Here is a 13,720-nt window from a genome sequence, read left to right on the forward strand (position 1 = left end):
AAGTCCAAAAACAACAGATGCTGGCATGGATGCAGAAAAAAAGGAATGCTTATACACTGTATGTGAGACTGCAAATTAGTACACCCCTATGGAAAATAGCACGGAGACTCCTCAAAGAACTAAAAGTAGTCCTACCATTCAATCCAGCAATCCCACTATTGGGTATTTACCCAAAGGGGGAAATAAAAGACTTTTCATCAAAAATGTACCTGCACTCAAATGTTTATTACAGTACAATTTCCAATTGCAAAGATGTGGAATCAATCCAAGTGCCCATCAATTCATGAGTGGATTAATAAAATGTGGCATATGTATACTATGGAGTACTTCTCAGCCATAAAAATAAGATGAACTTTTTGCAACAATCTGGATGGAACTGGAGACCATTCTCCTAAGTGAAGTATCTCAAGAATGGAAAAACAAACACCACATGTACTCACTATTAATTTGCAACTAACTGATGAGCACACATGTACACAGAGGGAAGTAAAACTCAGTGGAACTCAACCAGGGGGGAGGGGCAAGGAGGAAAGGAGCAAAAACCTACCTAGTGGATACAATGAACAATATTTGGGTGACAGGCACACCTATAGGTGGGACTTAAGCATTACAAAAGTGATGCATGTAACTTAAAGCATTTGTAACCCCTTAATATTTTGAAATAAAAAAAATCAGTTGTCTTATTAACCCATTGGCCAAAGTAGAAATCAAAAGAGAAATTGGAAAATAGTTTGAACTGAATGAAAATGAAAACACAATATTGTATATCAAAATTTATAGTACGTCTTTTCAACAAACAGTGCTAAAGATATTCATAAGGAGGATAATGAACCTCAACCCTCACCTCACGGCATATACAACATTAACATTAAATGGATGAGACCTAAATGTAAGAGCTAAAATTATAAAGCTTCTAAATAAAAAACAAAAAAATGTTTGTAATCCTGGGATGTCAAAGATTTCTTTAGTAGGATATAAAATCACAAACCATAAAGGGAAAAAATTTATACGATCTCATAAAGTCTATTTTTATATTTATACATTTTATAGTTTATATAGTGGTTGCACTATATATTACCAACTATTAATAATATTCATTTTCTCTGGGAAAAGATATAATGAAGAGAAGAATGAGGAATAACGTAGACATTTTATTTTCCTTAAGCTCTTGTGTACTGTTTAGATTTTTAAAATAAAACTATGCTACTTTCATAAAAACAAGTTTTAAATATATGGTCTGTGGGATGCACTGGCACTTCTTTTAGAAGGAGATCTCAGCACAAGTGAGATCTTGTGAGTAGAGAAGAAACCTCGGGAACAGATAAGGAGGGGCCAATAAGGGAAAGGATTTTGTTAGGACTCCCCCTTTCCCTCAGGAGTTATAGCTTGGGCTTCCCCGACCACCTAGGTGAGAGAATGGATTTTGAGGAGCTGCTCTTCAATATGATGTTCAGTCAGTCAGTCAGTCACCAAGTCTAGATACCAATCTCTGTTTAGAAACCAGAAAGGTGTACGATAAGAAGAGAAAACACCCTCACAACCTTTTAAGCAGTTTGTTTGTTAGGGATCAGAAAAGAGAAATGAAAGTGCCTTGCTTGGTGGAGGTTTTTTCCCAATTCTACCTCCTGGTTGCAGAGAAAGCTGAGAGTCCAGGTGTGTGGGCTCCATACTCTTACTAAAACCAGGGGAGGATGTTTCCCCTTTACACACAGAACTGAAGGAGGTAAGCTGACTTAGTGAACTGGACCTCCAGTCCACGGGCGACTGCAAAGCGCTCCTCAGCCTGGTTCTGGGCGGAGCCTGGTGGCTGTCCAAAGCCCCCAATGGGCTCAGATTCCAGATCCAGTTCCATCCTGCGGCTAGCAATGACCTCGAGTCAGTCAGTTCTGCTCCCTGAGCCTGTTTCCTCATTTGTTGGGGAAAATGATGAGGTTGAAATGATGATCCTAAAAATTCTGTCCAACTTTTATTCTTTTCTGTTATTCTAATTTTGCATTTTATTCCCTTCAATGGGGAGAGTTTCAGCAGCACTCAGGAGTCATATTTGTATACCAAAGCTTGGTTCTGTCCTGTGCTGACAAGAGAAGTAGGCTCTGCAGAAATCCATGGGCTCCCAGGTGCAGGGCTCAGAAACCAGCCGCTGGGTAAGTGCCAAAGCCACTTTCTATTTTAGCAATTTCTATAGTGACTCCTCTGGCCACAGAAGAACTGAAAGAAGGAACAGTGTAGGCTTCCAACTAGCTTGGAGAGCCATAGGACGGTGTCCAACTACTCTGCCCTACTCTAACCCTGCTAGAAAGACTTGGGTTAAATTGTTATCATTTATATTTCATTTGATTCTATGGTCTGTCTCTCATATTCTTAATACAAATATTTTCATTTGGATCATGTTCTGAAGTTTATGAAGGGCTTTTTCACATATCATCTCACTCGACATTCACTAGTGCTTCTAAGGTTCTTACCTGGGTCTAAGATATTCTAAAACATTTTTGGACTAGACCTAAGAAAATTAAGGCTAAAGGGAAACCCAGCACACAAAAGGCAAGATATCCAGTGTAATATTTTCACTGATTCACAATGTGATTTGATGCAAACTGTTTAAACTCTCTTGGCCCCAACTTTTTCAAATCCAGAATAAGAAATTTAGCCCAAAAGATCTTTCCTCCTCGAAGACTCTTCTAGGTTTATCTTAAAACATATTCCTCTCTTTAAAACACGTGCCTTCAGACTTCAAAAATAAAGTTAAATTTTCCCTCTAAAACAGCGATTCCCAAACTTAACTTCACACTGTAATTGCCTGAGAGACATTAAAAGTTACTAACATGTCGATGTCTGGGTTTTAGCCACTGAAGATTCTCACTGAATTGCTCTGGACTGTGACATGGGCTTCTAGAGTCTGAGAGTTGCCCAGGTGATCCTAATGCACAGCCATTGTTGAGAGCTGCTCTGGATTTTCACAGGCAACACCTATTATCTGGAGTTTTTTCCTTTCCTCTCAAGCCTCCCCTACGGGCATCCAGGTGGGCTGTTCCAGCAGGGAGACTCTTCTCTGTATCCTCGCGGTCTCTCGTTCTCACAACAGCCATCAGCACTACCTTCTCCCACCGTGTTGCAAAGAGACGCAAGGTGAATACTGAAATGAGAGCTAGAGGGACTTGCTATCAATAAACAACAAAATAAAGACCACAAAATTCCTTAGTACGTTTGTATTAAGGAAAAAAAACAACATCTATATTCTTTGATAGAGGCTAAAGACCAAAAAAGTAAACAAGGAGGTGTTCCAAGGGCAAACATGTCTTTGCCATGACAGGAGGGTTTACCCACAACAAAGCTCAAAGGAGCTCAGAGGCACGCCCTTACTGACTTCATCTGTGGGCACCGTCCGTTTCCAAATGTTGTCATTGCAAGTAAGTGACGAGTGCATTCATCTTTTATTAATCACTGACTTTAACATTCAAACAAATGCCAGCATTTCACCAAGGAAACAGCACAATCTCAAGAAGTTGGGACATAATTATAGTTGATACAATGTTCCATAATGAGTCCCTGATCCTATCAACGTAGGGCTAAGCCTGATTAATCAGTATTCTGAGAACCAAGTGAGCGATTTTTCTCTTTGTCACTGATCCAGCCTGGATTATGGGAGAAGCTGGAAGAGCCACTGGCCCCAGCCCGAGTAATAAGGACAAGGGGGCTCTCAGGACATAGGTTCTACATCTTGTGATCAGAGAATAATCCTCAAAACCACTTTAAACATCTTTATTCACTCACCAAACATTATTTATCATGTAACATTTGTTAGGAATCTTTGTATAAAAGAAATCAGAAAATATCCCTGACATCAGGAAGCTCACACTCTAATGGAGAAAGCATGTAAGTACTTGCAGTCCTACTTAAGGTCCTTTGTTTAGTCCCAGGCTGTGAACTCTGATTCTGTTTAGGCTTTTCTAACCCATCTTTTGCCCTGGCAACCTGACCCACCCACTCCATGGGGAGGGACAACATGACCTGGGTGAGTGAGTTCATCCTAATCGGTCTCCACCTGCCCATATACTTCTTCTTCCGGAACCCCCAGGTTGTGAACATCTACTACACCTCTAGCAGGGTCCCCCAGATGCCGGTGCATTTCCTCCCTTGCCGGATGTGGGACCCGGCTCTTCTCCCTGGACCTTGGGGGAACCGAGTTCCTACTCCTGGCCACAGTGGCCATCTGTGACCTCCTGTGTTCCATGGTCATGGTGAGCCCAAGGCTCTGTGTTGTGCTGCAGCTGTCCCTTGCCTTGTGGGCCTGGCTAATTCTGCCATGGAGACACTAGTCATCATGCACCTGCCCACCTGTGGGCACAACATGCTGAACCTTGTGGCCTGTGTGCATATCACGCACACCAGGTTGTCATGGTGGGCCAGTGTAGTGGTCCTGCTAGTGCCCTGAGCTAAATGCTGGGTAGGAACTCAGTTGTAGAATGAGAGAAATGCCACAAGAACTCAGACGAGGAAAGGGGAGTCCTTCTCCTAAGAACAATGAAGCTTGTACTAGTGGATAAAGTGTTTGTGCTACTGTCCGTGTGTGTGTGTGTGTGTGTGTGTGTGTGTGTGTGTGGGAAAGATGTACTCTTTGCTGCTTTTGAAGACATGAATCTGGAATCTTCTTTGTAGCTCTGGCCTTCTCCCAACAAGATTCAAAAGCAGTTTGCACCTATCATAAATTTTAAATATTTGTTGACTGAGTGAACATCGGCTTATTTCCCATAATCAGTTTTGTCATTGTCCTAAATGTCAACTTCACCATCTATAATCAATCAAATGCCATTTTTAATGAACATCTTCTCTGTGCCCAACCCTGATTCCCATCATCACCATATTATCATTGCAACTTCCCTCCTCCTCAGTACTGAGCACATCACAGGGCCGGGGACACCACGTGGGGCTTGGAAAGAAATAGCGATCAGTAAGCACATCTGTGGCATACTCCACGAGTGGGACACACTGGGCCCGGCGCTGCAAGAGACACAAGTCCAACATGAGGTCCTTCCCCACAACCTGGAGATTATTTGGAAACGTAAGAGATAAATATCAAAAAAATAAAAAACAGAAAAAGGAAATGATATCCAACAATGCAAAAAAAAAAGCACAATTTTTGCAATATTTGGCTGATTGTCAAATATGAGCTAGAGATTAGAAGACCTATTGAATTCATAGATTTCCCCTTTAGAAGGGAAAAATTCATGTGGTTTGCAAAGGAATTAAAGGGGAAGAAAAAATTAAATTGGGTATTAAAAAATGGTAGAATTTGGATGAGGGAGTGGAGACAGATGGGCCCATTCTTGGTAAGTAGGGGAACAGCATAAGTCAGGCAAGGGGGTAGAAGAAGGAAAGGTATGTCTGGGGCAGACCAGTTTGGTTAGAGCAAGGATTTCATTTGGAGGAGACATGAGGAAGAGCTAAGGCTGCAGAGACGGGGTGGGCATAGCAGGGCTTTGAAAACAAGGCCAAGGAATTTTCTTTATAGGCAACGGCAGTATAGCTGGGTTTTTGATATGAGGAATCTAATATGGTGTTCCGGAAGCTAGCCTCTTCCTCTCCACCAAGCCTGTTAGACTAATTGAGACAAAAATAAACAGCACTATCTTTCTTTGTTCTTATTGAACAAACTCTCTATTTTATGCTTCAGTGGAAGGAGTAAGTGAATCAACTATTTATAATGACAGTTTCCATAATTAAAACAGACTTTGTAGACCAGGTAGAGTTTAGAACATAGACAAATGTTAGAAGTAAAAATGAATGAACAGATCTTAAAGTTGAGAATTGTACAAAGGGTATAACTATAGTCAAAGTGTCTTTTACTTTTCTGTTTATTTTTGGGTTGTTGTTATTTGGTGTTTTTGTTTGTTTGTTCATTTGTTTGTTTTGTTTTGTTTTTAGTGTGAGAAGATACCATTCCATCTGAGTAACACTGAAAACTCAGCAAGATAAACAGAGCTTACTTGGGGTTTTCTCTAAGTGTCATCTGTGATAACAACCCACATCTGATCTCTTGCCACACCCCAGAAGGCAAACCCCTGGTTAGACAGGTCCCCGATCTGGTTAGGGAGGGACTTGGAGCTTGCTTTGCTGGTATTGACTCACAAAACAGAGTCTGAATCTCACCAAAGGCACTAGCCTAGGAAAGCCTTCGAACTTTTTTTTTTTTCATGGAGAATTATATCAACGCATCATGCCCTTGACAGCAAAATTCAGGGTCCAAAGTAATACAGAGGTCTGAAGAACAGAGGAAGAGGAGGAAGGCAGTAGGAATACAATGAGGAGAATGTTTCTAGAATCACTTAGGACAAGGGAGGGAGCAAACGGGCATGACGGAACCTTGTCCTGTGGCCATTCTGGACATGCCTGGGAACTCACGCGTTGGGATTCCCCGACAGCAGGACTGCCCTGCTTCTCCCTGTTTCTCCCCAAAACAGAATCTCCCCCAACAGCATGCCTGGCTCCACGCAATCTCAGACCACTACAGAGAGCAGGGGCTATTGACCGGCTTCAGGGGATGTGAGCACCTGGAGTGATGTTCCAAAACGTCACCTCCTCCACAGTTTCATCACTTCCTGAGGGAACCCTTCCCTTCTGATGCGTCCTCACCCCATCTCTCTGCCACGTGAAGCCACTGTCTCCCGTCATACTCAAAACAGGCCCCAGTGCTTTCCCTTCAGAGCACTTTTCCCAGTTTGTAACGACAGGCTTACTTGTATGACCAGACGTGTTGTCCCGGACTCCCCACAAGCCGGCACACCCCGTGAGGGCAGAGGCTGCGCCTGCAGTGCCCACTACTTTACTCCCAGCACTGGGCATTGTGCTCATGTAAGCACTCAAAACATATTCGTTAACTGCATTAATTCTCAAACAATCTGTGGTTAGTTAACTGGTTCCAATTTACAGATTGGTTTATATCAATAAGACTTTACATTTTATAAAATGTCTTATATAAAACCTTCAGTGGTGAACTGTGATATTTCCTGCTGGTTGATAAGATAGGTGTTTAGATAAGTTTTAATGACATTGAGGAGCTGGACTTGTCATTAGGCAACTCTACCAGAAGAAGATAGCGGAGCATCTAGCCTGTGGTCAAAGGTCCATCAATAAATCTGCTTTCCCATTAATCTAATCTTATTTCCAATGCATTTTCAGTCTTTTCATTGCTTTCCTAAATATAACTGGTCAATATATAATAGCAACATTATACAACATGATATAGCAGAATAAAGTTTAAAGATAATAGCTAGGTGATATTTAGTAAACTCTTAATATTTCTATAATTTCCTACTTTCCTTTTCCTTAAACAAACAAACAAACAAAAAACCTCTCAGCTCTTTCCTCTCGCCTCCATTGGCTAATGTTAAAATAAAATGCTACTTAAGTGAATTATTCTCTTAGAACCACACCCCTGAGTGAACCTCTAGTGACCTCCCGGCCAATTTCAGTGTCAGAGTCCCTGCCCAGTGATTTCTTGTCCAACATAGTTGGTTTTTGTTTATCTCAGTCACATATACTATATTTGTCCTGTTTGACAATTGAATAAAATTGGCAAAAGTTGAAAAAATGAAAAAAAGTATCAGAAAAAGAAAAAAAAATAACTAGTCTTTGCTGGTGGCAAGAAAAGTCCTTGCCATACTCTGATTTCTCTGCTCTCTTTATATGGATACACATTCAGAGAATACTCAAAATAATATTAATTTTGAGTTATTATAATAACTATTAAAAAGCTATAATGGATACTACTTATGTGTCATGTACATACATTATGTGTCTCAAACCTCACAACTATTACCCCATTTAACATTCCAGGAAACTAAGGAATAAAGGATTAAGCACACCTATAAGAATATACATCAAAGAAATGTAGAAGATCTATATTTTGAAAAATTAAAACACAACTGAGAGTAATAAAAGAAGAAATCAGAACAAATGGAAAGGCAGACCATATTTTTACATAGGAAGTTTCAACATTATGGCAATATATGTCTCCTTATGTTAAATTATACATTTAATGAAATCTCAGTTAATTTAAAAAAACAAAGAAATTTTTGTTTTAGACCACATAAAATTATTTTAAACATAGCGTCCAAGAAATATCTGAAAAAGAAGATTAATAAAGGAGGGCTAGCTTACCAGATATTCAAACATATTACAAACCTAAAATAATTAACATCCTGTAATCATGGCACATGCTTGCACCGAGGCAGTGAAATAGAATAGAAAGTCTAGAAATAAGCCAACATGTATAGAAATTTAATATATGGTAAAAAGTAGCATTTTAAATCAATAGAGGAAAAAGTTATGCAATAAATAGCATTAGGACAACAAGTTAATCATTCAAAAAAAAATAAAATATATTGATACATGATACCTTATATCAGGATAAATTCCAGAAGAGTAAAATATTTAAATGTAAAAATCAAAGCACAAACATACTAGAAGAAAATAAAAGAGAATTTTTTTATGATATCAAAGTGAGGTTTGCCTTATGAGTTGAAATCCCAGAAGTCACTAATTTGTTGTTGTTGTTGTTGTTGTTAAAATCAGCAAAAATTTCTGCATGGCAAAATACACTATAATAAAAGTAAAAATAAATAAGTAAAAATATGAAGGGCATGGCAAAGTAGTATATAACAATACAATGACCTAGCACTCTGGGAGGCCGAGGAGGGAGGGTTGCTTGAGCTCAAGGGTTTGAGAGCAGCCTGAGCAAGAGCAAGACCCCATCTCTACTAAAAATAGAAAAATTAGCCGGGCATGGTGGCGCACAACTGTAGTCCCAGCTACTGTGGAGGCTGAGGCAGGAGGATTGCTTGAGCCCAGGAGTTTGAGGTTGAGGTTGCTGTGAACTAGGCTGGAGCCACAGCACTCTAGCCCAGGTGACAGAGCAAGACTCCATCTCCACATAAAAAAAAAAAAAAATGATGCAAAGAAGTAGCATGCAGGAGTTCTTTTGTGGTGATGGAATGGTTCTGCATCTTGACTATAATTATACAAATCTATCCATGGGATAAAACCACATAGAATTACATACACACACACATAGACACACACACACACACACACACACACAAGTGTAAGTTTTAAAAAATAGTGAAAACTGAATAAGGTCTGTAGACTCATTAATGGTAATGTACCAATGTGAATGTCCTAGTTTGATATTGTGCCACAGCTACATAAAATGCCACCACTGGAGGAAACTGGAGGAAGATTAACAGAACTCTGTACCATTTTTAAAACTTCCTGTGAGCCTATAATTATTTCAAAATAAAAAGAGTTTTTAAAATTAATATTAGGATCAAGGAAAATTAAAATAAAAAACACTGGGAGTGGGAGAGTGTTTTGCTACTCATATGACAAATAAAAAGTTAATTAAGACATAAAGAAGGCTGGGCATGGTGGCTCACGCCTGTAATCCTAGCACTCTGGGAGGCCGAGGCGGGCAGATCATTTGAGCTCAGGAGTTCGAGACCAGCCTGAGCAAGAGCGAGACCCCGTCTCTACTAAAAAAATAGAAAGAAATTAGCTGGACAACTAAAAATATATAGAAAAAATTAGCCGGGTAGGGTGGCACATGCCTGTAGTCCCAGGTACTTGGGAGGCTGAGGCAGTAGGATTGCTTGAGCCCAGGAGTTTGGAGTTGCTGTGAGTTAGGCTGACGCCACGGCACTCTAGCCCAGGCAACAGAGTGAGACTCTGTCTCAAAAAAAAAAAAAAAAAAAGACATAACAAACTCCTACAAACCAATATGAAAAAGGTCAAAAACCAAATCCAAAAAAGATGTAGACTGTCCACAGAAAATAACACAAATGGCTCTCAACATACAGAATAATGATAACTCTTACTCATAATCTTATTATGATTAGTCCAAATTACAACTATACTAACATGCCATTTTTTTACCTAGCAGATTGGCAAAAAATACAAAGTGTGAAAACAAGCACGCTCATAAATTGTGGAAAGTAAATTGATGCAAACCTATGGAGGGCAATACTTGTCAAAATTAGGAAATTCACATGCCATTTGACTCAGTAATTCCATTTCATGGGATTTACTTTATGGTTAATTTGCACATGTGCAAGATTACGTATATAGAAGGTTATTCACTACAACATTATTATAATAACAAAAGACAGGAAGTAACCTAAATGATCACAATCAGATAACTAGTTTAAAAAAACATGATACATCCATGCCAGAAATAAAAGTGAGGAGATACTATGTGCCCACATATGCAGATCTCCAAGATACATTGTTAGGTGGAAAAAGCAAGGAAACAACAGTGTAGAAAGATACAGAGACAGCATAGTTAGTTAATAAGGTATTTGGTTGGTTAGTTAGTTACTGGAATAGAATATGCCCGTATGTAAGTTAGTTGATTCTTTCATTAGTTAGGTATTAGTAGCTTTCTGGTATAGAACAAAATCTCTCTAAAAGGACAGACATAAAACTGATAAGAATGCCTCAGAAGCAAACAAGTAGGAGGGAGATTTCTGTATATACTCTTCAATACATGTTGGATTTTTAAACATGCAAGTATATTACCTATTTTAAAAAATAAATGTTTAAATTAAAAATGTGGAGTCATTTGCCCAAAAATTCTAGTTCATGAGCATATATCCTAATCAACAGGGAAATTTTCACTCTCGGAGGAGATTAAGATTTCTCTCTGTCAGGAATCCAATTGCAAGCTAGTCTCTGAAATTCGCACATTGATGCATTTTCAAAAAAGCAGCCCTGCCTTAGAGGCGCTCATCTCCAGTTAAAACTTTTTCCAAAATTACATCTAAAAATATTTGCATAGCAATCGGAGCACATTATTTTAAAACAATATCTACACATAACATGGAATAGGGTGATTCTTTTTTAAGACACATTAAAATAGATTTTAGGTAAAAACTAAGTCAAATCCTTGAATCTTTGTTTTTGAGGATAAAAAGTACATATTTATTCAATGCAGATGTGCCTCTGTGACATTTGCTTGAAGCAAAGAAAGAAAGTCCCAGAGACAATTTTAAAACGGAGAAAGTCACAATCTGTCTTTTTCTAAAGGAATGATAAACACAGAGAAAGTCTGGTGACCACTCAGACTTCAGAGAAAAGAAAATTGAAGGCAGAACAATGAAAATATTCGTGAGAAAAGAAACGGGGTGGCGTACAGAAACCTTCCAGTAATCTTAATAAAATTAAAACCAGATTATCCAAGTTTGTGAAGAGAAAAAGAATCTCCACACAGTGAGAGTCGATTAGAACTCACAGCCCTGGCCACTGCCCGCCACAGCTACCTGTCCCTTGGGACTCTGGACATTGTCCTCAAGAAGGTTGCTGCTTCCCCATCCACACCCTGGTTCAGTTGTAGATACAAACATTTTCCCACTCCCCGGAAGGCAGTTGAGATAAGATGGTACCGTTAATCAAGACTTTTAACTGAAGCCTTCTGGATAACAAAGGAGATATTAACACGAACATAAAGAGAAGCACAACATTTTATATGCTGAACGTCTGGACAATACGGGCTCTCTGGGACACATGGGACTCCATGTTAATGGTGTCCCAAGGAAAGGAAGCACACTCAGAGAGTTCCCAGACTTTCCCGTCTCCTCTCCCTCCCAGAGGAGGATCCAGTCGTCACCTGCGTGTGAAGGCATTGCCATGTCAGTGCACCACCGGTCTGTCATCCTCCCCTGAGTCTTTTCTGGGGGTCTAGATAAAGAGACCATGCCATTTAAGCCACCTAGAAGCCCCTGGCCAACAGCAGTAGCTGCCCGAACATGCCTCGAAGCTTGATGTTGCTGAAGATGAGGATGAAGGGGTGCACAGATGTGCTGAAATAGATTACAATCTGCCATGGCCAGTACCACTCGCTCGCTGAAGTGAAAAAGCCCACAGCATCGATGATCAGGGACACAAAGGCCAGAGCATAAAGAACGAGGAAAGAGATGAGGGACTTCAGAGCTCTGGTGTGAGCCTGGATGCTGGGGTCCTCCAGGATGCGGGTGCTGTGCTGCATTCTCCGGGTGTGCCTCCTCAGAGAATTAATCAACAGTGTGATGGACACCAGAAAAATAAAGCAAGGAATTGACAACGTGACAAGTTTCAGGGGCAGGAAATAGTGAATTTCCATCCTCCTGTTCCACTGCTTGTGGGTCATGTTCCCAGAAAATTTTCTATCTAAAGATCCATGATACACAGTGTGGTTCCCCCAAAAGAACAGCAAGGTTACGATGAGGGAGATGAGGACAGAGCCCAGCAGGAGCCGGGGCACCAACCCTGGGAACCTCCACTTGAGCCAGAGGAAGGTAGGGTGGGTGATGTTAGCAATCTTCATGCAGAACAGGACGCCGAGCAGGGTGCCAAACCAGAAGGTGGCTGAGTTCAGGAAGTCCCAGTGTAGACCAAAGAACTGTCGGGAGAGGCTCCTGGGGTACTCGAGCAGGTGGAAAAAGTAGTAGAAGCTGTGCACCAACCCAACCCACTGCAGGCAGAAGCGGGAGGCGCCCAAGCTAACGAGGATCATGTCCAGGGGCAGCAGCCGGCCATGCCGCAGCCACTCCCTGCTCAGCACCAGCGCGATGAAGCCGTTAGCCAGGATCCCCAGAAGGCACAGCAGGACGAAGAGGAGCATGAAGATGGTCGTCAGTGCTGACTGCATTTTGGACCACTGCCAGCCACCACAGCACCACCCACAGTCCCTCTTTCGATCTTTTCTGGGAGTGTCAGAAGAGTGGTCAGGCTTTTCATCTGAGCCAGAGAGGAGGACGCTCAGGCTAGGGAGGAAAGGTGCACTCTCGGCTCAGAGAGGATGCAAATTCCTCTGGGCTCAGTTACCACCAGGCCTGCCAGCTGCCCCTGCTTTGCTTTCTCTGATTTGCCTGCATGCTGCCATGGTTAGCATCAGCGCGGAGGATTTTTCAGGGTCTCTGTGACTGAATTCCATCCTTCTTAGTCCATCCTGGGGCCGTGTGAACACTCCTCTTCCCATCAGTCATTCACCAGACCTTAAGTATCCAGGCAAGTACAGGGCGACGCCTAGGGAACAGTGATGCCAGAGAAGCCTGGCTCAGCCGAGCTTCCCTGCTACACATCCACTCCTAGCTGTGAGCCGCCATCCTTCCGAGTCAAATACCTTGTCTACCTGTCCATCCAAATCTCTACTTAAATCCCTCATGGACCCCAAAGTGTAAATGATTGATTATGGTTTAACCTGGTTTTGTGTTTCCAGTGACAGAATTCATTTCCTTGTGGTGGAGAGACACCCAGAAGCAGGACTGAGTGCCCCTACTTCTTGCTGGGTGTTGACTGAGGCCACCCTCTGGTCCTAGAGGCCTCGTGCGGTCTCTGCCAGGTGAGCTGTTTCAACATGGCTGCCTACTGCATTACTCCAGCAACGAATCTCTGGAGGGGGTCGCTGGCAAGATGGAGTCTAGAATAACATAACACGGAGTGTTATGTTACGGAGTGACCTCCTATCACCCTTGCCATATCCTATTGTCTAGAAGCAAGTCACAGTCACCATCAACACTCAAAGGAAGGGAGTTACACAAAGCCCAATGCCAGGGTTAGGGACACAGTGAATGAGGCAGGAAGAACCTCACAGTCTGCCACACAGAGACACCACAGTTTCTCAGGCATAGTGAGTCCTGTCCTCCAACACCAACACCAAAATAGGTCCCTATGAGACCATGCTGAAAAGTAA

At 41.4% G+C, this 13,720-nt stretch overlaps 1 protein-coding gene across 1 annotated transcript; it reads right to left on the minus strand.

Annotated features, from left to right (window-relative positions):
- Positions 1-11,758: 11,758 nt before the first annotated feature.
- Positions 11,759-12,676, minus strand: TAS2R41 (taste 2 receptor member 41). The gene has a single exon (XM_045564705.1). It carries the CDS (start codon positions 12,674-12,676, stop codon positions 11,759-11,761), a length of 918 nt encoding a protein of 305 aa, XP_045420661.1.
- Between the last annotated feature and the right edge of the window lie 1,044 nt (positions 12,677-13,720).

Source organism: Lemur catta, chromosome 11 (assembly GCF_020740605.2).
Source record: "Lemur catta isolate mLemCat1 chromosome 11, mLemCat1.pri, whole genome shotgun sequence".
In the NCBI taxonomy this organism is placed as follows: Eukaryota; Metazoa; Chordata; class Mammalia; order Primates; family Lemuridae; genus Lemur; species Lemur catta.